At 47.4% G+C, this 27,377-nt stretch overlaps 2 protein-coding genes across 2 annotated transcripts in view; both read right to left on the bottom strand.

Moving 5' to 3' along the window:
- The window catches only part of LOC110255209 (leucine-rich repeat-containing protein 37A2), a 48,855-nt gene extending 38,462 nt beyond the window's left edge, over positions 1 to 10,393 (bottom strand). The window contains exons 1-5 of the mRNA XM_084984791.1: positions 9,706 to 10,393; positions 7,050 to 7,172; positions 6,508 to 6,676; positions 5,494 to 5,592; positions 2,779 to 2,864 (exon numbers count right to left, since the gene is read on the bottom strand). The gene's annotated coding sequence lies outside the window, so the exon portion shown is untranslated. The remainder of the gene's footprint in view (positions 1 to 2,778; positions 2,865 to 5,493; positions 5,593 to 6,507; positions 6,677 to 7,049; positions 7,173 to 9,705) is intronic.
- RDM1 (RAD52 motif containing 1) lies at positions 14 to 10,393 on the bottom strand. The gene is given in 7 exon segments (XM_084984829.1): positions 14 to 273; positions 2,779 to 2,864; positions 5,494 to 5,592; positions 6,508 to 6,676; positions 7,050 to 7,172; positions 9,706 to 9,885; positions 10,271 to 10,393. Coding segments are annotated over 7 exon segments (864 nt in total). The 5' UTR covers positions 10,367 to 10,393; the 3' UTR covers positions 14 to 162.
- Positions 10,394 to 27,377: the final 16,984 nt, after the last annotated feature.

Raw genomic sequence — 27,377 nt, forward strand, 5'->3', positions numbered from 1 at the left:
CGGTGCCACCCCTCCCATCCGCCCCACCCCCACCCCCCACAACTGGGCGGTATTTGGGCGCCAGACACCAGTGGCGCCGGACTCCAGAGGCCCAGGGGGGGCGGGAGGGAAGGTGCAGAGCTTCCCAAGAAAGCCACAGGGGGGCCTGGCATTCCAGGAAACTCAAAAACACAAGTCCAGTTCTGGTCATTTCAACTCTTCCTCCTCAAAGCTGAAATCGGAGAGACAGTCTTCCTCCCCTTGGCCACACTGCTTCCAAGAGAAGTAGTTGACCTGCAAAATGAGCACCAGTCAGGGGAGCAGGAGGGGAACACACCTTACAGTTAGCTATTCTAAAATGATGCCATGTCCTCTAAACTCAGTATCCATGTGTGATTACCAATTCACCACTGTATTTTATTTATTTTATTTTGTTTTATTGCTTTGTAGGGTCATACCAAGGGCATATGGAGGTTCCCAGGCTAGGGGTCCAATCGGAGCTGTAGCTGCCAGCCTACGCCATAGCTACAGCAACGTGGGATCCAAGCCATGTTTGCGACCTACACCACAGCTCATGGCAACGCCGGAGCTTTAATCCACTGAGTGAGACCACGGATGGAACCCGCAACCTCACGGTTCCTAGTCGGATTTGTTTCCCCTGTGCCACCACGGGACCTCCCTAATTCACCAATGTATTATTAAGGGGTGCCACTGAATCCGTGATGACGCCAAAATCTCTCTAAGAGGGGTTTGCGGGCTGGGCAATTCATTCTGGGAAAGAGTCTAAAACCAAGTGAATGGCCCTTTACATTATTCGCCTGGGAAAACTTCCCCATCCACTTGTCTCAACCCAGCCATTAACCTAGAAAAAACTTACACTGCCGCTATTCAGAGGGCTACTGTGTGTGCACACATGAAGACACTTAAGATGTCAAGTCGGCACGATAAGTAAGTTTCTGGAAAAGCGGTAACTAGCACCCAGGTTACTTCCTTCACAGCCCTTTTAATAATCTATTTAAGTTTCGTCCTTTTTACTTGTCTGGTGCAACGTCTAACAGCTAAACTCCGAGAGAGGAGTGTCACCTTATTCCCGCTGTCTAGCACACAATGGTTTTGTTTTTGTTTTGTTTTGTAGTGTTTTAGGGCTGCACTCGCAGCAGATGGAAGTTCCCAGGCTAGGGGTCTAATCAGAACTGTAGCTGCCAGCCTACACCACAGCCATTGCAATGCCAGATCCGAGCCACAGCTGCGACCTACACCACAGCTCATGGCAATTCCAGATCCTAATCCACTGCGCAAGCCAGGGGTGGAACCCACATCCCATGCATGCTCGTCAGGTTCGTTACTGCTGAGCCACAACAGGGACTCCACACTCAAAATGGTTTTTAAATGGAATTGATTGGCCTCATTTAGGAATGGATCTGCTATTATAATCAGGTTTTGGAAATCTTTAGCATCAATACTGAATCCTTTCCTCTCACATTTCACATTCTTAAAGCCCAAACTGGATATGTTTGACAGTTCCTTGACTGATTTGATTAAAACTGAATTACTTATTCGGCATGGGAAATCTTTCCTATGTACATTTTTCAGAACATAGCCACCTTTTCTTTCTCTACTTTCCTCCCTTCAAAACAAACTTGGCGGAGTTCCTGCCGTGGCTCAGTGCTTAACGAATCCGACTAGGAACCATGGGGTTGCGGGTTCGATCCCTGCCCTTGCTCACTGAGTTAGGGATCAGGCGTTGCCGTGAGCTGTGGTGTGGGTCGCAGACGTGGCTCGGATCCCGAGTTGCTGTGGCTCTGGCGTAGGCCGGCAGCTACAGCTCCGATTCGACCCCTAGCCTGGGAACCTCCATATGCCGCGGGAAGCGGCCCTAGAAAAGGAAAAACACAAAAAACAAAAACAAAAAAAACAACTAGGCAACACTGGGGTGAGTTAAATAATCAGAAACCTAGTTGCAAATTAAGTTCTCAAGGCTATGAAACACACTTTTTGCTCCTTTAAAAAATAAATCCCAGGAGTTCCTGTCGTGGTTCGGCAGTAAGGAACCCGACTAGGATCCATGAGGATGCAGTTTCAATCCCTGGCCTTGCTCGCTGGGTTAAGGATCTGGCTTTGCCACGAGCTGTGGTGCAGGTCACAGACAGGGCTCAGATCCTGTGTTGCTGTGGTGACTATAGTGTCCATGAAACCCCTAGCCTGGGAACTTCCACATGCTGTGGGTGCGGCCCTAAAAAAAAAAAAAAAAAAATCTATATATAATACATTAATGTTTTCTTTTAGACATTGACAATTGACAACATTGACAATTTAAGCTCTACTTTAGGGCATCCATAACTGGCTCTCAGAAACGTTCTTCAGCAAAATATTTCACACACGATACACAGAAGTTACTAAGATCCACGTAGTACACCTTATTTGAAAGGCATTAATACTTTTCAAACCCTGCAGCATAACCCCACTGAAGGCCATAGTTCCTCTGTTCCCAAATCCCTAGGATTCTGTTTGCGGCAGTTCTAAAAGGCCTGTGTCTTCTCCTGTGTCCCCGACTGCAGAAGGCCTCTCCAGGCCCTCAGTCCCACTCTCCAAATTTCAAATAAGGGGTCAGAGCCAAGGCTCAGGACTTCAGGAAAAGCCCCACAAACTTCCTCCTGCCTCAAAAGCAGTTTCAGAGTTTCATGCTTTCCTAGGGATGACAGAGCTGAGTCGTCATGCCAGAGTCTTCCGAATCCTGCTGGTTGTTCTCAATTATGGCTACACTGGCTCTGTACCCCTTGAGTTTTTGTCTCCACATACTTGAATTAAATCCTGAAGTTCCTCTTCGGTTCTAGCATCTGTGACCTCTTCACAGGGTCTATACACCACAGCTATTTTACCACTTTCTGAAAGAAAGTTAACAAGGATCAATGCAGAAATCTTCTTCTTTTAAAACTTCCTGTATACAATAGTAGCACTCAATCAGTAGACATTCTCTTGATTTCGAAAAGTAAAAAATGGCATTTTCCTAGAGGTTCCCTCGTGCAACACTTCAGTTTTTGTCACAACTGTTTATGAAAACATATGTAAGATGTATCCACCCTGCTTCAAAAACCTGTACGATCTTAGAAATAAGAACTAAGTAATAATGACAAAGGAAGTAAAAGCTGTGAGAACAAAAATGTTCCATCGTAATATGACTACACAGTAAGGCGTTAGGTAGGGGTCAAGGTGAGTGCAAACCTGGGATAGATACCATTGGGCTACATTATTATTATTATTATTTTTGGCTACACCTGTAGCACACAGAAATTCCCAGGTCAGGAATCAAACCCGAGCCACAGCAATGACAATGCTGAGACCTTAACCTCTAGGCCACCAGGGAACTCCTAGACTATAATAGCTACTTCCTATTAGAAGCAAGGCAAGTGTCTACCCCTTGGGATCCAAATCTCAGATACAATGAACACAGCTTTGGAGAGACCGAGGCAACGTTTGAACACTCTACAGGCAGAAACTGGCTCATGCGCCTTTTGGAAAACACAGCTTCCCTCAAGGCAAACTACAGCCACAAAGCTTTTTGGTCTAAGGAGTTTTAAGCACATACAAGGAAGTACCTTAGCATATGAGGGACAGGCAAACAACCCAGGCGTTTCGTCTGGTTCTTAAAGGTTGTTACTCAGAGTTGCCAGCTGATGAAGCTTCTGCCTGATGACCAGGGAAGTCAACCTTCACTGGAAGGAGTGCCCAGGCTGGAAGACTGAGACCAATCCACGCTCAACACCGTTACAAGCAAATGAGGTCTCTGACAACTTCGCTAGGGTTTCTCAGTCTCTCAGCCTCCAGGGCTGTGACTCAGGGGAGCAGTTCTGTTCTCAGAATCTACCAATCATCACGTTTCCTTTGGGCACAGCCTGTGATAGTCTCCCACTGTTTTGAACACAGTCAACACTATTCAACAGCATGACCACTTTCCAGGCTCACCCAAGGGTAACTGATTAGTACGGAAGAATCATACTCGCCCAATGTATCAGGAATGAAAACTGAAACTAAAGGGATTCCAAAAACATAATCTAATAAACGCGGCAATGGGAAAACATCAATGATAATAATAATCGTCAATACATTTTGGCAGTTCCCAGTGTGGCACAGCACACCCGACGAGTACCCACGAGGACGTGAGTACGAGCTCAGGGGGTCAAGGATCCAGCGTTGCCATGAGCTGTGGTGTAGGTCGCAGATGTGGGCTGGATCCCATGTTGCTGTGGCTGTGGTGTAGGCCGGCAGCGTTAGCTCCGATTTGACCCCTGGCCTGGGAACCTCCATGTGCCACAGTTGCAGCCCTAAAATATACATCTATCTATCGTCTGTTTACCATCATCCAGGCATAGTTTTAAGCTTTTTACATTCATCATCTCATTGACTCTTACAATATCCCCCAAGAGGTAAGCTAAATTACTAACTCATTTTGTAGCTAAAGAAATTGCAGCATAGAGATATTAAATACCTTCAAGTCTCTCTGGCTAGAAAACCTAAAATGGCATTTTTAAAAAATCTAAGAATTGGCACAACATTGTAAATCAACTACGCTTTCACAAAAAAACTTAAAATTTAGGAGTTCCCGTCGTGGCTCAGTGGTTAAGGAATCCGACTAGGAACCATGAGGTTTTGAATTCGATCCCTGGCCTTGCTCAGTGGGTTAAGGATCCGGCATTGCCGTGAGCTGTGGTGTAGGTCACAGACGCGGCTAGGATCCCGCGTTGCTGTGGCTCTGGCGTCGGCCTGCCGCTACAACTCCAATTAGACCCCTAGCCTGGGAACCTCCATATGCCGCAGGTGCGGCCCTAGAAAAGACAAAAAAAGACACCAAAACCAAAAAAAAAATTTTTTTTAATTGAGAAAAAAAATCTAAGGACAAAGACAGGACTCAAACATAGGTGTCCAAGGCTTATGATCACTATACTATTCCATGTGATAAGCAAGCAACTGAGAAAGAAGAACTGGATCAAATCCTTTCTGTATGAACTGAGGCAAGTCATTCTACATCTAAACACTGGACACGGTAATATCTGCAGTCATTTTTCTTACAAATGTCACAAGCAACAAATTTGAGACCACTGCTGTAAAAGCATCTGGCCAATGAAAGAATAGGTATGTTTTACGCAACCATTATTTTCACCCAATTTACTTTTCGAATAAGTTTATTTGCTCCGTCAAACTGAAGTGCTTCAAGGACCATCCAAAAAGTCTTACCTGGAGTTCCCGTCCTAGCACAGTGGTTAACGAATCCGACTAGGAACCATGAGGTTGCGGGTTCGGTCCCTGCCCTTGCTCAGTGGGTTGACGATCCAGCGTTGCGTTGAGCTGTGGTGTAGGTTGCAGACACGGCTGGGATCCCGCTTTGCTGTGGCTCTGGCATAGGCCGGCAGCTACAGCTCTGATTTGATCCCTAGCCTGGGAACCTCCATATGCTGTGGGAGCGGCCCAAAGAAATAGCAAAAAGACAAAAAAAAAAAAAAAAAAAGAAAGTCTTACCTAAAACCACAATCAGCAGTTTCTGGAACGCATCTGTCATAGCCTTCTGAAGAGCAAGCTTCTGGGTTCTCTTCCTTTTCAGAAGGAGGGATAAGGGCCCTAAATCCAACCAAAACAAGCGGATTTAAAGTGCCTATCTGGGTGACAGTTTCTCTGTTACATATTTAAAAATAAAAATGCACCTGTGACTCTTGCGTCATTATCTTAGTGATTAAGAACAGGCACAACACAAGGGTACGGTTAGGCATATCCTCTCAGGGCACATTTTCATCGCTCACATCTATTCTGGAAGTTCCTGAAGTACTAGATGGGAGATGCAAGCCAAGAACGTGGCACACATCTCGCATCACTCACAGATTTCAAATGGACAAGCAGAAGCTACAGTCCCATGAGCCCTGCTCTCCTGGGCATAAAGGGCTGGACTCAGCACAACGAGACAGATTTGGTGCTAGTGCAGATGATCCGGCCTCTCCCAAAGCACCCCCACTCAGGGGGATGGGGGTGCCGCCTCCGCTCCGTTCACTAACAGCCCTGCCTCTGACTTACATCCTGAAGCCCCAGTGCCACACATTCGAGGGAGAAACTCAGTACCGACTGGAATACCCTTTCTACAGATCTGCAGTGGACTTTTTCCATTCAGGCCCTTCTAGAGGAGGCCAAGGACTACACATGTGCACAGGAATTATGGAAATCTTTAGATGATGATTTTGTCGGGATAACTAAAGGTCACAGAGACCTGTATTGGAAGGACTATTTTACATGAAGCACGTTAATTTACCAAAAATGGGAAAAAACATTTTTTTCCCTCCTCCTAAGCTTCTTGGCAGGCAGTCAGCTCTAAATTTCTAAAGTTCAAGGGTCTGTCAGGTATGGCCTATCTTGCAAGGCAGGAAAACTCTGCCCAGGGCTTTATTTGTTTATCAAGGGTGATGATGTATCTGAAAAGATGTTTTAGAAAGAGAGGGAAAAAGAGAAATCCCCCCCCCAGCCCTCCATACATAGAGGAAAACAGACCTTCCTCTAGCTTATCCACAGGTTCCTCAGCCATGCCAACTCCAGTACTTCTGCACTCATAGGATGGCAACACCACCTCTAAAGCACAGAAGAACTTCAGGCTGTGCTTCTCAACTGGTGCCACAATATCTTCATTTTCCCTTTCTTCAAGGTCGGAAAGATCCTGAAGCTGTTAGGATTTGGAATTAAAGGCTAGACTTCCAACTATGTTGTCGTTAGAAATAAAAACTACATTCCAGCAATCCCAGTTAATCGTTGAGAGGTCCTACAGCTTCAAAACCAAGCAAGACTTGCAAATGAATCACTACACAGGGACAACTTTTTTTGACTCTATACCATACAAATACTGGAGGAAATAATGGACACCACCATCCAAGTCACTGAGATCATCACTCATGCTAGGAGGCAGGCCGGTGCTCCGATGCTTTCCCTTGAGGGCCTCTCATCTCCTCCCCACAGCCCAGTTCTACTCTTCTCTCTAAAGTCTAGGATTTCAACATTACAAGGAGTCTGGTGCGTCTAAGAAAATCTGTCACGTTTACCTTGATAATCCTTTTTGACCATCCATTGAAACCAAAGTAGTAATTTGCCACCTGTTGGCATTTGGAGCTGTTTAGGGCAAGGGCGTTTTCTTGAACTGCCTTACGTCTGGTGCCAAGGCGAACCTAAACACATGAGACCTAAAATATCACAACCTGACACAGAGACTTACTTTTTCTGGTTTTGTTTTTTTTTTGTTTGTTTTTTTGTTTTTTTTTTTTGTCTTTTGTTGTTGTTGTTGCTATTTCTTGGGCCGCTCCCGCGGCATATGGAGGTTCCCAGGCTAGGGGTTGAATTGGAGCTGTAGCCACCAGCCTACGCCAGAGCCACAGCAACGCAGGATCCGAGCCGCGTCTGCTACCTACACCACAGCTCACGGCAACGCCGGATCGTTAACCCACTGAGCAAGGGCAGGGACCGAACCTGCAACCTCATGGTTCCTAGTCGGATTCGTTAACCACTGCGCCACGACGGAAACTCCTGGTTTTGCTTTTGTTTTGGTCTTTTTAGGGCCACACCCGCAGCATATGGAAGTTCCCAGGCTAGGGGCTGAATCGGAGCTACAGCTGCCAGCCACAGCCACAGCAACACAAGATCCGACCCACATCTGTGACCTACACCACAGCTCACGGCAACACCGGATCTTTAACCCACTGAGCAAGGCCAGGGATCAAACCCACGTCCTCATGGATCCTAGTTGGGTTTGTTAGCCACAAGGCCACGACAGGAACTCCAACACTTATTTTGGATACACCCGAGAATTATCAATCCCAATTGCATAGAGTGGTTGTGAAGATTAAATGGGACAACATTTTAAGTCATGAATTCAAGTAAGCCCTAATTAAATGTTATTATTTTTAAGTCAGTACTTCTCTGCATCATTTCCAGGGTCCTTGAGTCACATCTGAGGAAAGCTCTCCGACTGCATCAGGGTTAAATCAGTGAGGAAAGACATAGGCGTAAGAAATGGCAGCAAGGTCAGTAGGAAGGAGCCAGATCCAGAAGCCAGTCAGAGAAAGCTTATGAAGACATCAACTAGAAAGCCGAGGGTTTGAGACACGAAAGCCTCACTCACCTATACAGAGGAACTGAAACGGTCCCTGAGAAAGGAATGGTGGCTGAATGGAGGCACATAATGAAATGTAATTCTGGGGATCTGGGGAAGTAAAACTGCATGGCGTGTTTATACGGAATAAGGTTTCTACAATGCACTCAGGAATATTTGAACCAGGAGTTCCCGTGGTGGCTCAGTGGTTGACGAATCCGACTAGGAACCATGAGGTTACGGGTTCCATCCCTGGCCTTGATCAGTGGGTTAAGGATCCTGCATTGCCGTGAGCTGTGGTGTAGGTCGCAGATGCGGCTCAGATCCCACGTTACTGTGGCTCTGGCGTAGCTGGCGGCTACAGCTCCGATTCGACCCCTAGCCTGGGAACCTCCATATGCCGTGGGAGCGGCCCCAAGAAAAATGGCAAAATGACAAAAAAAAAAAAAAAAAAAAAAAAAAGAATATTTGAACCATTTTCCAGGAAGTGAAGGGAGTTCTCGGTATCTAAACTTTTTTTTTTTTTGTTTTGGCCTTGCCTGTGACATATGGAAGTTCCCGGGCCAGGGGTGGAACCAAGTGACCCAAGCCACTGCAGTGACAATGCCGGATCCATAACCTACGGCGCCATAGGAGAACTCCACTGAAGGGAGTTCTGAATAGGCAGTTTGAGAGCAATGGTGGTGATGATGATAGCATACCATTTATGTTATAAGTGACAGAGGGGTTTATCAAGATCACACGTTTAAAATTCGCATAAAAGCAAACATAAGCAAGACTTGTGAAAATGTCTTAAATGAAGGGGCAGATAAAATCACATGGGGTTTAACAGCAGGAAGTCTGGGTTTGACCTCGAGCTTCCCCATTTATTATCATGAACCCTAAGTCACTTAACCATCCTGAGTTCAAGTTTCTCCATCTTTTTTTGTTTGTTTGTTTTTGTCTTTTTGCGATTTCTAGGGCCGCCCCCGTGGCATATGGAGGTTCCCAGCCTAGGGGTCTAATCGGAGCTGTAGCCACCGGCGCACGCCACAGCCACAGCAACTCGGGATCCGAGCCACATCTGCGGCCTACACCACAGCTCAAGACAACACCAGATCCTTTACCCACTGAGCAAGGGCAGGGATCGAACCTACAACCTCATGGTTCCTAGTCGGATTCGTCAACCACTGCGCCACGATGGGAACTCCTCAAGTTTCTCCATCTTAAAACATAAAAGAGGGAGCTCCTTTCCTGGCTCAGCGGTTAACAAACTGACTAGGATCCATGAGGTTTCGGCTTCCATCCCTGGCCTCGCTTAAGGAGATTAGGATCCTGAGCTCTGGTATAGGTCCAAGACACGGCTGGGATCTGGCAGTTGCTGGGGCTGTGGCCTGGGCCCGCACCTGTATCTCCGATGCAACCCCTAGCCTGGAAACTTCCATATGCCCTGGGCGCAGCCCTAGAAACATTTAAAAATAATTTAAAGAAAGAAACGGGGAACCAGGGGGAATCAGTGGAGCAGTGCACCTGAAAGCATTCTGTAATCCAGAGGGCTGTACGAATGCTGGCCTATTATTTTTAAAGTCAGCACTTCCTCCCAGGGGAGCGAGGAATTCCACATTTGGACCCACCTTCACCGGAGAGTTCTGGAAAAGCTGCTTCCCGTCGCATGCCTTCTGGGCTCTGTGGGCATCCCTTGCTGAATAAAACCTGACGATGGCATAGAACCCGGGACCGGCCACCACAGCGTTTGGGAACACTCGCACCTAATACACAAGGCCAAACTGGGAGAAGACTGTCAGCAGAGAATGCTGCGGGGTGGTCCCACGCTAAGTAAGTGCAGGAAAGAGCACGCACAGCAAACAAAACTACACATTGCCTTAGGTTCCCCCAGCCCCTCACCACAGACAACCGGAGGGAGCCTCGAACTCCAAACGCTTCTCATTTCATGAACGAGTCTGCTTCTGAAATCCGAAGCTTCGAACGTATATACTAGTAGGCAGTGTGCCGGCTGTAGGGAGCTAGTCCTCAACTCTCTGGGGGCGAGCAAACTGCTCAGGTCCCCTGCAGAGCGAAGATTCCTCCCAGCAGAGACTACAGGCGCCCGAGCGCTGAGGCGGGACTCCCCGCGTCCCAGTTATTGGGGCGGGGGCGACCTCCTCCATCCCTCCCTCCCTCCACCCCAGACCGGCTCACTTGCAAGTCCTCGGCCGTGGGTCCAGAGCTCAGCTCCCACACAAGCAAGGTTTTGTCACTGCCTGTGGGAACCTCAAAAGGAATCAACGCCGCCATCCTCCGCTCACCGCGCGTGCGCAGCTCAGGAGCACGCTGCACTGCGCCTGCGCAAGGCCCTCCCGCGCCTTTTTTAAAGAGGCGAGCGAGAGGGGCGTGGCCATTTTGAGTCTGGGGGGAGGAGAGGGCGGTGCTCGGACCTCTTCTTTGCTCCTTCCAGTCTGAGGGGGCCTCTACCTCCAGTGTATCACCCGCAGGCCCACCATCCCGAGGTCTTGGAGTTTAGTGCTTCTCTTCAAGTGTATTTTCAGGGTAGACTCCAAAGGGCGAGTTTACAGGATCAAATCTTTATAGCAGGGGTTCTCATTGTGGCACAGAGGAAACGCGGCCGACCCGGAACCACGAGGTTGAGGGTTCGATCCCTGGCCTTGCTCAGTGGGTTAAGGACCCAGGCGTTGCCTTGCGCGGTGGTGTAGGTCGCAGACGACGTTGGGATCTGGCGTGGCTGTGGCTGTGGCTGGCAGCTGTAGCTCCGATTACTCCCCTCACCCAGGAACTTCCATTGCCCCGGCTATGGCCCTAAAGGGCAAAAAAAGAAAAAAAGAAAAAAAGAAAAAAACTTTATAGCAGCTGGCTGGCTTCATCTTCAGACTCCCAGAGAAGACCAGATTACTAGCTACTATCCACAATAGAAGATGCAAAATATTACATTTAGTATGAATAAGCAATGAAGTCCCGCTGTAGAGAGGAGGGAACTATATTCAGTCGCTTGTGATAGAACATGATGGAAGAGAATATGAGAAAAAGAACATATATATGTATGTGCGTATGACTGGGTCACTTTGCTATACAGCAGAAACTGACACATTGTAAATCAACTCTAATTTTTAAAAAAATTTACTGAACTTTAACAATTTTGCTTTCCGGACCCCGTGCAGGGGACGGAAGGTGTCCCCTGGGCGCAGAGCCAGCGGCCGCTGCCCAAGGGCACACTCGGGAGTGCGTTGCTACGCTTGCAGTGGGCTTTGTGGCTGCGAGTGCGCGTGCATGTGCGCGCGTGGCTGTGCCAGCTGTGGGCGGGTGTGCCTGCCCACCAGCCAGCAGGAGGCACCGCGCTCCCGGCCTCCCCAACCAACCAGTTGACCGAGCCTCAGGAGGGAAGTTGCTGCAGCCGCCCGGGCCTTTGGCCCTCTCCTACCCGCGGGGTCCACGCTGTGCCCTGTCTGCGGCCGGGACCTGCCCAAGTGACACGGACAGTTGCCCCTGGCATGACTGCGATCTGAGCAACAACCACAAGAACCCGACTCCTGGGTCCGCGCCTTAGTGCTGGGGCCTGGTCACTGCCCAACACTCCGGACTGCCCATGGCTGCTGCCCCCATGTCGACCCCTGTCATTTCACAGCCCCAGTTCACAGCCATGAATGAACCTCAGTGCTTCTACAACGAATCCATCTCCTTTTTATCTTGCCGCAGAATGGGACACAAGGAGCAAGCTGGTGATGGGACTTGGAATCACTGTCTGTGTCTTCATCATGGTGGCCAAGCTACTGGCCATGGTGGCAATCTGTGTCAACCGCCGCTTCCATTTTCCTACTTATTACTTAATGGTGAATCTGCCTGCTGCAGGGTTTTTTTGTTTGTTTGTTTGTTTTTGTTTTTTTGTTTTTAGGACGGCGAGTCATATGGAGGTGCCCAGGCTAGGGGTTCAATCGGAGCTACAGCTTCCGGCCTATGCCACAGCCACAGCAATGCCAGATCCTTATCCCACTGAGCAAGGCCAGGGATCAAACCCGAAACCTCGTGGCTCCTAGTCAGATTCCTTTCCACTGTGCCACAGCGGCAACTCCTAAACTGTTTTTGAACTATCATAACTCCATTTTTTTTCCTTATGTAGGAAAACTGTAAGTTAGAATTACTTTTTTAGAAAACATGCACATAATGTGTGTATGCAGTACGCCTTACTTCAAAAGATTAACTTTTTTTAAAATTTAATTTTATTTATTTATTTATTATTTTTTTGGTCTTTTTGCTATTTCTTGGGCCGCTCCCGCGGCACATGGAGGTTCCCAGGCTAGGGGTCGAATCGGAGCTGTAGCTGCCAGGCTACGCCAGAGCCACAGCAATGCAGGACCCGAGCCACGTCTGCAACCTACACCACAGCTCACAGCAACGCTGGATCGTTAACCCACTGAGCAAGGGCAGGGACCGAACCTGCACCCTGATGGTTCCTAGTCGGATTCGTTAACCACTGAGCCACGACGGGAACGCCAAAAAAGATTAACTTTCAATCTTCTAGGAAATAGAAAAACCTAGATGTCAGACCAGTGTTCGTTTGGGTTATGAAACAGTGATCTGATCACGAGATTACCTTTGGTTAAAGTGTTGTAATATGCGTAAAACAAACAGGAATGTAAAGTTATTATCAGAAGAGTATGTACTGCATAAAAGTTATAGAAGATGAGCACCGTGGTATTGTTCCCACCTATTTCTAATACCCAAGTACATTCTAATTATAAGTTCGTCAGAAGAATTTTTTAATAACCTGTGTTTTTCTGTATTATTATACATAGCCATCATAGAAAACTTGAAAAATGCAGAAATGCATAAAATAGAAAAAATACTGATGATATCACAACCCAGAAGTAACCACCAGGAACAGCTTTTCCCCCTGTGATGCCTGTATGTATATGATATACATTCTTATATACCTGGGATCATACAATTTTGTAACTAGTTTGTTTTTTTCCACTGCAGAATTGCCGCATTTTCCTATAGCATTAAAAAGGTTACAAAAGAATAATTTTAATGACTATATAATATTCCATTTAATGGACACAACTCGGTTTAACCATTCCTGCTTTGTTGACTACTTAGGCTATGTCTAATTTTCACTATTAAAAATAATATTGTGAAAAATTTTATGTTCAAAAACTTTGTCCATATACTTGATTATTTACTTACGACACATTCCCGTGAAGGATCTTTTTTTTTTTTTTTTTTTTTGTCTTTTTGCCTTTTCTAAGGCTGCTCCTACGGCATATGGATGTTCCCAGGCTGGGGTCTACTTGGAGCTGTAGCCGCTGGCCTACGCCAGAGCCACAGCAACAGGGATCCGAGACACATCTGCCACCCACACCACAGCTCATGGCAATGCCAGATCCTTAACCCACTGAGCGAGGCCAGGGATCGAAGCTGCAACCTCATGGTTCCTAGTCGGATTTGTTAACCACTGCGCCACGATGGGAACGCCAGGATTATTATTAATTTTTTTTAATGTGATCTATTGGGAGTTCCCTTGGTGGTGCAGCGGAAATGAATCTGACTAGGAACCTTGTGGTTGCAGGTTCGATCCTTGGCCTCGCTCAGTGGGTTAAGGATCTGGCATTGCCATGAGCTTCGGTGTAGGTCGCAGACACAGCTCAGATCTCGTGTAGCTGTGGCTCTGGTGTAGGCTGGCAGCAACAGCTCCAATTAGACCCCTAGCCTGGGAACCTCCATATGCTGCAGAGGTGGCCCTCAAAAGACAAAAAAAAAAAAAAAAAAAAAAAAAATTAGCTTTCTGGACTCTGTACGGGAAATGACCACAATCCTTTGACTTAACCATGTTTTCATGAGTTTTAAACACACAAATTAAAGTGTAACTCATTAAAGCCGTCAACAGTCTAGTATGAAATCCATAAAAAGCTAGTTTCTGGGAGTTGCCATCATGGCTCAGCAGTTAACAAACCTGACTGGGATCCATGAGGATGCAAGTTCGATCCCTGGCCTCACTCAGTGGGTTAAGGATCCAAAGTTGCCATGAGTTGTGGTTTAGAAGTGGCTCGGATCTAGCGTTGCTCTGGCTGTGGCATAGCTGGCAGCTGTAGCTCCGATTCAACCCCTGGCCTGGTAACTTCCATATGCTGCGGGTATAGCCCTAAAAAGGACCAAAAAAGTAAAAGAAGTAAATTTTCCTACACCATCCTGGAGGTTCTGACTGTAGGGCTGATTGTCTAACGGTACGGTTTTGCCTTCCCATCTTTTCCAATCTGAGGGGTTATACTCACCTTTAGCTTAAACCAGCACTCATGATTTCTGAATATAACCCAAACGCCTCTTGGTAGAGCCAGGTTAAGAGGAAGGCCAGCATGGCAGTTGCCTAAGGTAGACCCTTGGCATTGACCCTAAAGGTGGTGCTGGTTAACTCAGTTTTCTGCAAGTGACTCCTTGCAAAAGAGACAAGATGGAAAAAAAAAAAAAAGGAGTTCCCATCGTGGTGCAGTGGTTAACGAATCCGACTAGGAACCATGAGGTTGCGGGGTCAATCTCTGCCTTGCTCAGTGGTTTAACGATCCGGCATTGCCATGAGCTGTGGTGTAGGTTGCAGACGTGGCTCGGATCCCGCGTTGCTGTGGCTGTAGCTGCGGCGTGGGCCAGTGGCTACAGCTCCGATTGGACCCCTAGCCTGGGAACCTCCATATGCCGAGGGAGTGGCCCGAGAAATGGCAAAAAGACAAAAAATAAAAATAAAAAAATAAAAAATAATAAGAGAAAAGATGGCCTGAGTGGGCAATGCCCTTGGGTGCAAATTTTAAAATACTGTTCATCAGCCACAAACAATTTTTCTGAGTATTTCTTTACTTTGTTTCTCTGGTTTTTTTTTTTTTTTTTCCTTTTTCTTTTTTAGGGCCACACCTGCGGCATGTGGAAGTTCCTAGGCTAGGGGTCAATTTGGAGCTGTAGCCACCGGCCTACACCGCAACCACAGCAATGCCAGATCTGAACCATATCTGTGACCTACACCATAGCTTACGGCCACATCAGATCCCCGACCCACTGAGGGATCGAACTGGCATCCTCATGGATACTAGTCGGGTTTGCTTCCAATGCACCACAACAGGAACTCCCTCTTCTGAGTATCTCTACAAACATGTAAGTCAGAAGGTGCGGCCATGGGCATGGCACCAACTCTAAACCAGCCGGCCACGCTGACGGGCTTCCCTGAAGTCAGCAGCTGCAGTCAGCTGAAATCGCAAAGCCAAATCACACCAGGGGAAGGCTGCTTACCCGGAAGGAGAGATTTATTTTATTGTCTAATATTTCAAGAGTTCACCATGCCTCCCCATAAATTGTCTGAATGGTTCAGTAAAAAAAAAAAAAAAAAAGTGTAACAAATACATGCAATAAATCCCTCATTTTTAACATAAAGGAATATACACACAGATTTTATTAACAGAGCATCTGTTTCTCTCCATCGACACTTAGCAAGTGTTTAGAGAATCCTAGTTTGAAAGCGCAGCCCCATCTCTCAGCAGCCCCCACCACATCCCCGTGCTCTCGGCCTCAACAGCCTGTGGGTGCCAGTGAGGCCACATTATCATTAGTGCCCAAACCACAAAAGCTCTTTGCTCTGGCCGGCAGCACCTCAGAGGCTCGGCCACCCCCTCCCTAGAGTCTCTGAGCGAGGGGCCTCTCTGTGCCCAAGGACAAGCCTCCTGTCAGGCCTCCTGCACCGCCTCCTCGAAGGGGGCCCAGAAGCGTGCTGCTTCTGCTTTGACTGAGGACTCTCCTGATGCCCAAGGGCCAGCTGGTCTTTGCTGGGGGCCTCAGAGCCCTTGGGCCATGAAAGCTGTGGGTCCGAGGTCCGTGGACCCCAAGGGGTGGAGGAGCAAGGGGGGACAGTCCCCACGGCACTCCACACACGTCCTGTCACACGGACTTCAGAGGGCAGAGGGGTGTCCAGAGTCTCCCCACGTCCTTGAGCTACCAGCCCTGTCCCTGTGGCCACTGAGGTCCCAAACCAATTCCTCCAGCTGGGCCAGGACACACAGCCACTTCATACCCTTCCTTGTCATTCTCCCTCACTTCCTCTCTCTCCTGGATTTTCATGTGTGTGTGCATGTGTGCGTGTGTGTGTGCAGGTGCGTGTGCACATGTGCATATAAGCATGCTGCATGAGGAAAGGGTTATTTTTGCCATTTCATTCACCCAGAAGAGTACCCAGCACATAATGACGCTCAAGAAACTTTGCAGGAGTTCCCGTTGTGGCTCAGCAGTAACGAACCCAACCAGCATCCATGAGGATGCAGGTTCAATCCCCGGCCTCGCTCAATGGGTTAAGGAACCACCGTTGCCATGAGCTGTGGTGTAGGTCACAGACGTGGCTCGGATCTGGCATTGCTTGGCTGTGGTGTAGGCTGGTGGCTGTAGCTCCAATTCGACCCCTGGCCTGGGAACTTCCATATGCTGCAGGAGCAGCCCTAAAAAGGGAAAACAAAACAAGACAAAATTTTGGAGAATGAATGGAAAAAAAAAAAAGTGAATCTAAGAAATCCTTCTGCTCCTCCCTCAGCAGGAAAGGCCCTGTCCCCGTGCGTATCATGTCAAAGAGAGCCCAGTCCACCAGTCCACCAATCCACCAGTTTTACAGCTCAGCTGGCCTCAGCCAGGACACCCAGCTCTGGGAGGATGCTGTGGTCATAGCTGTGTTATCAGCATGCCCGGACCTCAGCAGCCTGTGCCACACATTAGGCCCAAGTCACCGGGGCTCCAGTCGCCCTCCCACTCAACTATTGGAAGTCCAGCCTCCCATGTACACCAGGGATCCATGGGGGATGGTGACCGCTGTCCTTATGCCATCCTGCGCCCCTCGTCGTCTCCCTTGGCCTTCTGCCCCTATTGCTGTTCTGCTCTCTGAAGTCACCCACCGCCTGTTCTCTCTCAGTCTGTCCCCAGACGCCCTCAAGCCAGCCCTCCTCATCCCCAGCCCTGGCCCAGACCCTTCGTGGAGTTCTACACAATAGCAGGAGACTAGGTTCCCACTACTAAACACTTGACTGGATATTTGAGGGGAGAAGAGGAAAGGCAAAGAGAGAGAACCACTTTCGACTGCCTCTCGCTGACCCTGGGCCCTTTATCCAGGGCCTCTACCATGTCTTGGACCACCCCCCGCTGGCTGCCGTGGACAGGGCAGCTGCTTTCAGGTGCATGGCCTGGCCTTGACCATCATTCCTGCATCATTTCCTCTCCTTGCTCATCAACCCGCAGCCCCCTGAGACCTTCATTCTGTTCCAAGAATGCCGGCTCACTCCCTCTGCAGGACATTTACCTCAGGATATTTTTTTTTTTTTTTTTGTCTTTTTGCCATTTCTTGGGCCGCTCCCGCTGCGTATGGTGGTTCCCAGGCTAGAGGTCTAATCGGAGCTGTAGCTGCCAGCCTACACCACAGCCACAGCAACGTGGGATCCAAGCCACGTCTGCAACCTACACCGCAGCTCACGGCAATGCCGGATCCTTAACCCACTGAGCAAGGCCAGGGATCGAACCTGCAACCTAGTTGGATTCATTTCCACTGCGCCACGACGGGAACTCCTTCTTCAGGATATTTGTTACCTGGTTGGCCTCTTCTGATCTTTACTCCCTTTCTTTTTTGTCTTTTTTAGGGCCGCACCTGTGGCCTATGAAGGTTCCCAGGCTAGGGGTCTAATTGGAGCAGCAGCTGCCAGCCTACGCCAGAACCAGAGCAACGCGTCTGCGACCTACACCACAGCTCGAGGCAACACTGGATCCTTATCCTACTGAGCAAGGCCAGGGATCGTACCCGCAACCTCATGGTTCCTAGTCAGATTCGTTAACCACTGTGCCATGACAGGAGCTCCTTTACTGCCTTTCCTAATGTCACTCCAGGAGCCTTTCTCTGAACCCAGCATCTGCAATAGCCATCCAGCCCCTCATTGTCACCTCTGCCTGTTTTATGGTCCTCATAACACTTGCTATTATTTGAGTCAATTTTACTCTTCTTTTTTCTTTTTTTTTTTCTCTTTTTAGGGCATACCTGTTGCCTATGGAAGTTTCCAAGCCAGTGATTGAATTGGAGCTACAGCTGCCAGCCTCTGCCACAGCCACAGCTGCAGCAACAGCAGATCCCTGCTGCATCTTCGACCTGTGCCACAGGTTGTGGCAACGCCGATCCTTAATCCACTGATCAAGGCTAGGGATTGAACCTACATCCTCACAGAGACAATGTTGGGTTCTTAGCCAACCTAGCCACAATGGGAACTCCTTGTCTGTTTATTTTTGCTTGTGTACCATGTATCCCTTCAGGCGATTATAAGGCCCATTCGAGCAAGGGCTTTGTTCTCTTCCCTGCTGTATCCCAACTTTCAGAATGTTAGTACTCAACTAAAATCCTTACTTGGAGTCCCAGTCCAGCCACCACCAACCCCAGGGAGGAGAGGTCCCCCTCTCAGCTGAGCCCTGTCCTCTGAGGTACTGTGACGGGATCTGGCTCTTCCCAGCCTGCCTCACGGTGGAACTGTTGACCTCCTCAGGGGGGGAATGCCACAGGGTGTGGTCTAGCCCTTAGGCCCAGCCAACCCACACAGATTCTCCAACATCAGGATGCTTCCTAGGGATGGTCATTAGCACTGAAGACTGCTCCGTGAGGGCATCAGTGGGCCAGCCAAAGTCAAGCCCTGTCAAATCCAAACCAGTTTCCTTCCAGCCAATCAGCATAAATATAGTGCTAAGCCTATGATCTTCCTCAGAGCCTGGATGCCCTGATCTGTGGGTGTGTGAAACACACACACACATACACGCACACACACACACACACACACACACACACACACACGCACATGCATAGACACAGACATGTTGAAACCCTTTCTCTTTTTTCTTTCTTTCTTTTTCTTTCTTTCTTTCTTTCTTTTTATTTATTTATTTATTTTGGTCTTTTTGCCATTTCTTGGGCTGCTCCCATGGCATATGGAGGCTCCCAGCCTAGGGGTCGAATCGGAGCTGTAGCCACCGGCCTACACCACAGCCACAGCACCTCGGGATCCGAGCCGCGTCTGCAACCTACACCACAGCTCACGGCAATGCTGGATCGTTAACCCACTGAGCAAGGGCAGGGACCGAACCCGCAACCTCATGGTTCCTAGTCGGATTCGTTAACCACTGCACCACGAAGGGAACTCCTCTTCCTTCCTTCCTTCCTTCCTTCCTTCCTTTCTTTCCTTCTTTCCTTCGTTCTTTGTTTTTTTGCTTTTCAGGACTGTATCCATGGCATATGGAAGTTCCCAGGAAGTTCGAATCAGAGCCACAGCTGCAAACCTACACCACAGCTCACGGCAATGCCGGATCCTTGACCCACTGAGTTAGGCCGGGGATCGAACCCATATCTTCATGGGTTCCTCACTGCTGAGCCACAACAGAACACCTGAAATCCTTTCTGAAAAGCTGTGAGTCTGCAGACCAAGGTCCTGTTACATGCAGACATGCACCTCATTAACTTTTGGAAGCAGATCACTCACTTCATTTTCAGGCATGAAGTGGTCAGTGACTCAAGGGGCACCCGCAGCAGGACAAGTGGGAACTTGCTATTCATCCATGTAAATCGTATCTCCTCTTGGTGTTTTGCTCAGAATAACAATCCCCTTGGCACAAATGTGAACTCAAGTGTTTAGCACAACTGCTTCCACTCTTCAAAAGGCGGTGTTTTAGAGTTTCCGTCGTGGCGCAGCAGAAACGAATCCAACTAGGAACCATGAGGTTGCGGGTTCGATCCCTTGCGGCCTTGATCAGTGGGTTAAGGATCCTGCGTTGCTGTGGCTGTGGCTTAGGTCTGCGGCTACAGTTCCAATTAGACCCCTAGCCTGGGAACCTCCATATGCCATGGCTGTGGCCCTCAAAAAGACAAGAAAAAAAAAAAGAAAAAAGTCAGTGTTTTCAGGTCCTGCCATCAAGCTTTCACAAGGCCTCCAGGCCACCATGACACCCCTACACCCTGTTACAGTCCTGCCCTGGGCTTTGCTGTTGGGAAGCAGATTTGCCTGCATTATCTCCTCTGGTGCAGAAACATGGGGGAGGCTCGATGACCTGAAAATTGCTTTAGCTCTTTTAGCCTGTCTATGATAATTTTTTATTTTTTTTAATTATTTTTTATAAATAAATTATTTTTTATTTTGTCTTTTTAGGGCTGCACCCACTGCATAAGGAGGTTCCCAGGCTAGGAGTCAAACTGGAGCTGCAGCGGCCAGCCTACCCCACAGCCAGAGCAATGGCAGATCCTAACCCACTGAGCAGGTCCAGGGATTGAACTGGTATCCTCATGGATACTAGTTGGGTTCCTAACTTGCTGAGCCACAGCGGGAACTCCATCCAACACCATTTTCATGTAGAAGTCTTCATCTTCAGTGCCTTTAATCATCAGAAAATTGTGTCATGGTAACTGGGAGAAAAAGATCCAAAAAGCCTGGAATATGGAGTTAGAGTAGAGGAAAAATTAAGTTTCTTGTTTTCAAGTGTTCTGGTAGACCAAAGAATTGTGCAAGAGTGAGTGGTACCTAGCTGGGAATTCCTGGAGGATGGTGGCTGGCATAGGGCTCTCCCGACATCATTCTTGGGGTGAGAATGAACTGAAAACCCCTGAAATAGCCATCAGCAAAGTGGAAGGCTTGCACAGCACTGGACACTAGCCATCCACAACAAGGAAACTTGAGGACTTTCTGCAAGACTGCGGAAACAGAAGGCATCATTGCGAGAAGGCAGCCTGCTACCCTATCAGGCAGGGGCCATGTGTTTGGGACAAATAAGAGATGCTGGCTGCCTGGGGAGTCCCCTGCGCTCAGCGGGCAAGGGCTGGAAGCCAGGGTGGCTCAGGAATGATGGGGTGAGAGTGCACCCCAGCAGCTTTTGCACCACCCCAAGTGCTCCCTGGGTGCCTGGCCGGCCACTCCTGGGCTCAGCCATCCAGAACCCCTGAGAAGCAGCTGGTGGCTCCATGAAGCAGAAAAGCATGCCAGAACCTTGCCAGGAATTCCCAAAGGCCTTTTATGAACTTATTTGCAGAGGTTATGTCTTCTGGAGAATTTAAAAGTAAGTCCATTTTCCCCCCTTTTCTAAAAGTGCATCCATGTAGGAAGCACTAAATCTCTAGCAGTGGGAGCTCAGCTCCTGCTTTCTCCCACTCCTCCAGGGCATCACACATCTGAAATGTCCATTCCTGCTGTGTCTCCTGTCAATTTTCCCCCGATCCTTTTTTTTTTTTTTTTTTTTTTTTTTGGTCTTTTTAGGGCTGCACCCTTGGCATATGGAAGTTCCCAGGATAAGAGTCAAATTGGAGCTGTAACCACCAGCATACACCACAGCCACAGCAATGCTGGATTCTTTTAACCCACTGACCGAGGCCAGGGATCGAACCGTATCCTTATGGATACTAGTCGGGTTTGTTACTGCTGAGCCACAACAGGAACGCCTCCATTCCTTTGATCTGAGTCTTAATGACCCTCTGGGGAAGATTCAGACAGCTGCTCTTTTATATAACCTGAGTCATTGTTGGATAGGCCAAAAAATGCTATTCCCTTTCTTCCCCTCCTGAGCGCAAGATCATCTGAAGAAAAGTGACAGGAATTAGGCAAATGGGTGTGAAACAGTCAGGGTTCTCACTAACAAAGGGGACTGGAGAATGTGACATCCACTCCTTAGGCAAATGGGCTCCCTAGTCCTTGCCACCTGAACTAGATTCATTTTGCCATCAGGCCCTGATACACTGCCCCCTGCAGGGCCAAGCCAATTATTGCCAGCAAAGAGCAAACACTCTAAGGAGCAGCCACATTCACCAATCAGATTCCTCTGAGAATGGGGGGCAGACATTGCCCCCCACCCCCACTCCTGACCTCATCCCCATATGGAGGAATGAAACCAGAGAAATCAAGATTTCCCCCCTCACCGCCTTGCTGGGCAGACAGACATTCCTCTTCAGATCTGGGAAGATTCTGCAGCTCAAAAGCTAAACAACCCCTAAAGGTTAAAGGTTCTGAGCAAACCACCTCCCAGGGGGAAAACAAAAAATATTTATGGCAACACAAGTTTTTTTAAAAAAAAACAAAACATCTGAATGTCTGACTTGAATTCTCAATAAGATTCCAGGGGCCTCCGGAAAAGATCTAGAAACTAGAAAAGATCATCATAATAAGGCAGAAAAATAAGAGCAGGAAGTTTAGCAGGGAGACAGAAACCACAATAGCTGGGTTAAAACCCATGATACAGGCTGTAAATAGCAGCCAAGACACTGGAGAAAATAGAATTAACATGGTCAAGGGTAAAACGGTAAAGAGATGAAAAGGAAAGAGACAGGCAGTCAGACACAGGGGGTATAACCTGGGGATGATGGGAATTCCGGAGAGAAAAGAATAGATACACCAAAAGCAATAATCAAAGACATGAGAGGAGGGAAATTTTTGGTCCACACAAAGAACTCAGTTGGAAATGAGAGTATGTTCTGAATCCTGAGCAAAGTTAATGGAATGAAGACCACATTTAGACACACCGTGGTGGTGGAATTCTCAAAGTAAAAAAAGTTCAGAAAATTTCTGGAACACCCACACACACGCAACCTTGGAACAAGGAACGGACGGGGGAGAAAGATTTTATTTTTCTTTTTATATCCTCAGTTCTATTGTTTGTTTGTTTTTTAAAACACCATGTGCATTTTAAAAACCAATTTTAGGAGTTCTGTCATGGCACAGTGGAAATGAATCTGCCTAGGAACATGAGGTTTCAGGTTCGACTCCTGGCCTTGCTCAGTGGGTGAAGGATCTGGCGTTGCCATGAGCTGTGGGGTAGGTCACAGACATGGCTTGAATCCTGCGTGGCCGTGGCTATGGCTGTGGCTGTGGCTGGCAGCTACAGCTCCAATTGGACCTCTAGCCTGGGAGACTCCATATGCCGAGAGTGCGGCCCTAAAAAGAAAAAAGAAAAGAAAATAAAAGAAAGTGATAAACCAGGGGTTGCAAACTCAAGTGTCTCTAAGAGCCAGAAAGTAATATAAATGGGTGAAGTTGGTTGGTGTGTGAAATTTCAGGAAAAAGTGGGAGCTGTAGGACCTAGAGCATGTGCACCCTTTATTCAAGAATTCAGAATCAGAGTCGCCTAGTGGCCTAGAGGGTTAAGTATCCTGCATTGTCACTGCTGTGGCTCAGGTCACTGCTGTGGTGTGGGTTCAGTCCCTGGCCCATGCTACCGGCACAGCAAAAAAATAAAATAAAATAAAAAGTCAAAATCAAATGCTTCAAAACCTTGTGCTGATCGCTTAACTCCCATGAGTCACCAGTTTGCAGCCTCTGGCATAGGTCCATCTCTGTCATAAAACAGATGTAAAAATCCTAAATGAAATTTTAAAAAAAAGGAAATTCAACATATACTGCAATTTAAAAAAAAAATCTGGAGTTCCCATTGTGGCTCAGTGGAAACGAACCCTACTAGTATCCGTAAGGATGTGGGTTCGATCTTTGGCCCCACTTGCTGGGTTAAGGATCTGGCATTGTCATGAGCTGTGGTCACAGACATGGCTTGGATCCCACTTTGCTGTGGCTGTGGCATAGGCTGCAGCTCTGATTGGACCCCTAGCCTGGGAACTTCCACATGCCGTGGGCACGGCCCTAAAAAGACCACACATGCACCAAAAAAAAATCTGTTAAGACTAAGACCTTTACTCTAAAGGATACAAAAATGGGAGTTCCCGTCGTGGCACAGTGGTTAACGAATCCGACTAGGAACCATGAGGTTGCGGGTTCCATCCCTACCTTTGCTCAGAGAGTTAACTGTCCGGTGTTGCGGTGAGCTGTGGTGTAGGTTGCAGCCGTGGCTTGGATCCCGCGTTGCTGTGGCTCTGGCGTAGGCCGGTGGCTACAGCTCCGATTCGACCCCTAGCCTGGGAACCTCCATATTCCGCGGGAGTGTTCAAGAAATGGCAAAAAGACAAAAACAAAAATCAAACAAACAAAAAACAGGATGCAAAAATGTTTTAATATGCAGAAATTATTTTTACAATAATCCATCATCTCACATTGGAAAAATCCATATAATCATTTCAATAGATATTAGAACTTAATACCTGACAAACAGGGGCCCAGGTATCCAGAGCTATGTTGGTAGCATCTAGGGGTAAAATTAGAACCAGTCCCGACAGTCAGACAGCCCAGTGAAATGTCGATCCAAAGAACTGGACAGAGAAGCCAAAATTAGATAAAGACAAGAAGGCAGGGCCAGGGGAGATGCTTAGGAAACACAACATGGGGACTTTACTGCAGGGGCCTCCTTGTCCTCTGGTCCTGAGCCAAGGTGGGACTCTAGCTGCTGAAAACACATTTGAAAACATTCAGTATCCATGTCTCCCATAATATTTCTCCTAAAACTAAAGCTCTAAGGATTATGTTCTCACTTGAGAAAGGATATGTCACAGAAGCAGCCCATCTAAAATGAAAAAAATGCTTTCCTACTCGGCTTTTCTGAGGAGTCATTTTGTATTTTCAAGACTTTCTACAATAAAAGAGAAAAAAACCACACACGCACATGGAAGTTACAGGGGAACTGGAGAGAAGAGGCGTGGGGGTGAGCCATGAACCTCACATTTTATATGGTCAAATCTAAATCAATCAAGGCATGTAATACCTCAATAACTAATTCGTTTTAAATAAATAGTAGAATTTAAGAGACAAGGAATAAGAGCAGGATTGCACACCTATATCTCATACCATATACACCAAAATTTTTAGATGGATTAAAGACTTAAATATAAAAGAAATGTCATAAAGACTTAAATGTAAAAGAAATATCATAGGAAAAAAAATATGAGACCGTATAACTCATCAAGGATCAAGGAGATCAGCTCAGCCAGAAGAGAAAATGAGAAGCCATAAAACAAGAGGAATATAATTGGTTACCCAAAAAAAAGTTTAAAATTGTTAAAAGATCCTAAGAAGTCAAAATGCAGTGGTAAATTGAAGGAAACTTTCAATTTTAAAAGGATAAAAACTCTCAAAATTGTTAAGAAAAAGACAAATAGTGCAATAGCAATAGATAATAAACTCACAAAGATTGTGAAGAGGTAATTCTAGGGGAAAAAAAATCCAATCGAGAAACCAGAAAATCACAAATGAAAAGCCAAGGCATTCATCTTTCTAACAGATTAGCAAAAATTAAACAGTGATAACACCTTCTGTTGGAAGAGATGCAGGAATATCAGACTCTCATATAACGCTGTTGGAAAAATGAATTGTCCACTTTGAAAAAGCTATCTGGCAAGAGCTATTAACACTTAAAATGCCCTTTTCCCCAGTAATTCCATTCCTAGGAAACGCTACCATAGAAATGAACACATCAGTGCATAGGGATAAATGTAAGACCATGTTTATTATAGCTGTGGTAGTCGCAAAACTGGAAATCAGGAGTTCCCGTCATGGCGCAGTGGTTAACGAAACCGACTAGGAACCAGGAGGTTGCGGGTTCGGTCCCTGGCCTTGCTCAGTGGGTTAAGGATCCGGCATTGTCGTGAGCTGTGGTGTAGTTCGCAGATGCAGCTTGGATCCCGTGTTTCTGTGGCTCTGGTGTAGGCCGGTGGCTACAGCTCCAATTCAACCCCTAGCCTGGGAACCTCCATATGCTGCAGCAGCGGCCCTAGAAAAGGCAAGAAGACAAAAAAAAAAAAAAAAAAACCTGGAAACCAAATGAATGCCCATTCAAGAAGAGTGACAAGAGTTCCCTGGTGGCTCAGTGAGTTAAGGTCTGTCTGGCATTGTCACTGCTGTGGCTTGATCACTGCTGTGGTGTGGGTTTAATCCCTGGCCTGAGAGCCCAAAAGAAAAAAAAAAAAAAAGGAATGGGTTAAATCTGCCCAGTCTGTCCTGGGGGAATTTCGACTATGTATTTATGGTTAAGGGAGAAAAGCAAGATACAAGTGTAATATGGATGAATATATGTAATATTAATCAACTTTAAAAATATAATGACAGGAGTTCCTATCATAGCACAGCGGAAACGAATCCAACTAGGAACCATGAGGTTGCAGGTTTAATCCCTGGCCTTGCTCAGTGGGTTAAGGATCCGGTGTTGCCGTGAGCTGTGGTATAGGTTGCTGACGTGGCTCGGATCTGGCCTTGCCGCGGTTCTGGCATAGGCCGGCGGCTACAGCTCTGATTCGACCCCTAGCCTGGGAACCTCCATATGTCACGGGTGTGGTCCTAGAAAAGACAAAAAGACAAAGAATAGAATAAAATAAAATAAAATAAAATATCTCTCCCCCTCAAATAAAAAACCCATGCACGCATGAACTCGAATTGTTACAAAAGAAGGAGGAAGGAAGGAAAGAAGGTATGAGGGAAGTCAGACTTAATATGGAGGGGAAGGGGAGAGAAATATTTAAAAGTAAGTTTCTGGGAGTTCCTGTCATGGCACAGTGGTTAACGAATCCGACTAAGAACCATGAGATTGTGGGTTTGATCCCTGCCCTTGCTCAGTGGGTTAACGATACGGCGTTGCTGTGAGCTGTGGTGTAGGTCGCAGACGCGGCTCGGATCCCGCGTTGCTGTGGCTCTGGCGTAGGCTGGTGGCTACAGCTCCAATTCAACCCCTAGCCTGGGAACGTCCATATGCTGTGGGAGCGGCCCAAGAAATGGCAAAAAGACAAAAAAAATAATAATAATAAAAGTAAATTTCTACATTTAAAAATCATTTGCGGGGAGTTCTGGCTGTGGCTTAGCGGGTTAAGACTCTGACTAATATCCATGAGGATGTGGGTTCAATCCTTTGACTCATTCAATGGAGTAAAGAATCTGGCGTTGCCACAGGCTGTGGTGTAGGTCACAACAGTGACTCAGATCTGGTGTTGCTGTGGCGGTGGTGTAGGCTGGCAGCTGCAGCTCTGATTCGACCCCTAGCCTGGGAACTTCCATATGCCTTGGATGCAGCCCTAAAAAGACCAAAACCTGTTTGTGTAACGTGATACCATTCATGCAATGTTCTGTACACACAAAGAGAAGGGGACAGGATCATCATCAAATATTAATGATGATTACCTCAGGGAGAGGGATTGCAGGTAACTTTTACATCTTCCCCCCCCTTTTTTTTCTTTTTGCCATTTCTTGGGCCGCTCCCACAGCATATGGACGTTCCCAGGCTAGGGGTCGAATCAGAGCTGTAGCCACCAGCCTACGCCAGAGCCACAGCAACGCGGGATCTGAGCCTCGTCTGCAATCTACACCACAGCTCACAGCAACGCTGGATCCTTAACGCACTGAGGAAGACCTGGGAT

This window comes from Sus scrofa, chromosome 12, assembly GCF_054392235.1.
Source record: "Sus scrofa isolate SSC_HxYL_T2T_F1_AM1 chromosome 12, Sscrofa_HxYL_maternal_Yorkshire_Landrace_v2.0, whole genome shotgun sequence".
Lineage (NCBI taxonomy): Eukaryota > Metazoa > Chordata > Mammalia > Artiodactyla > Suidae > Sus > Sus scrofa.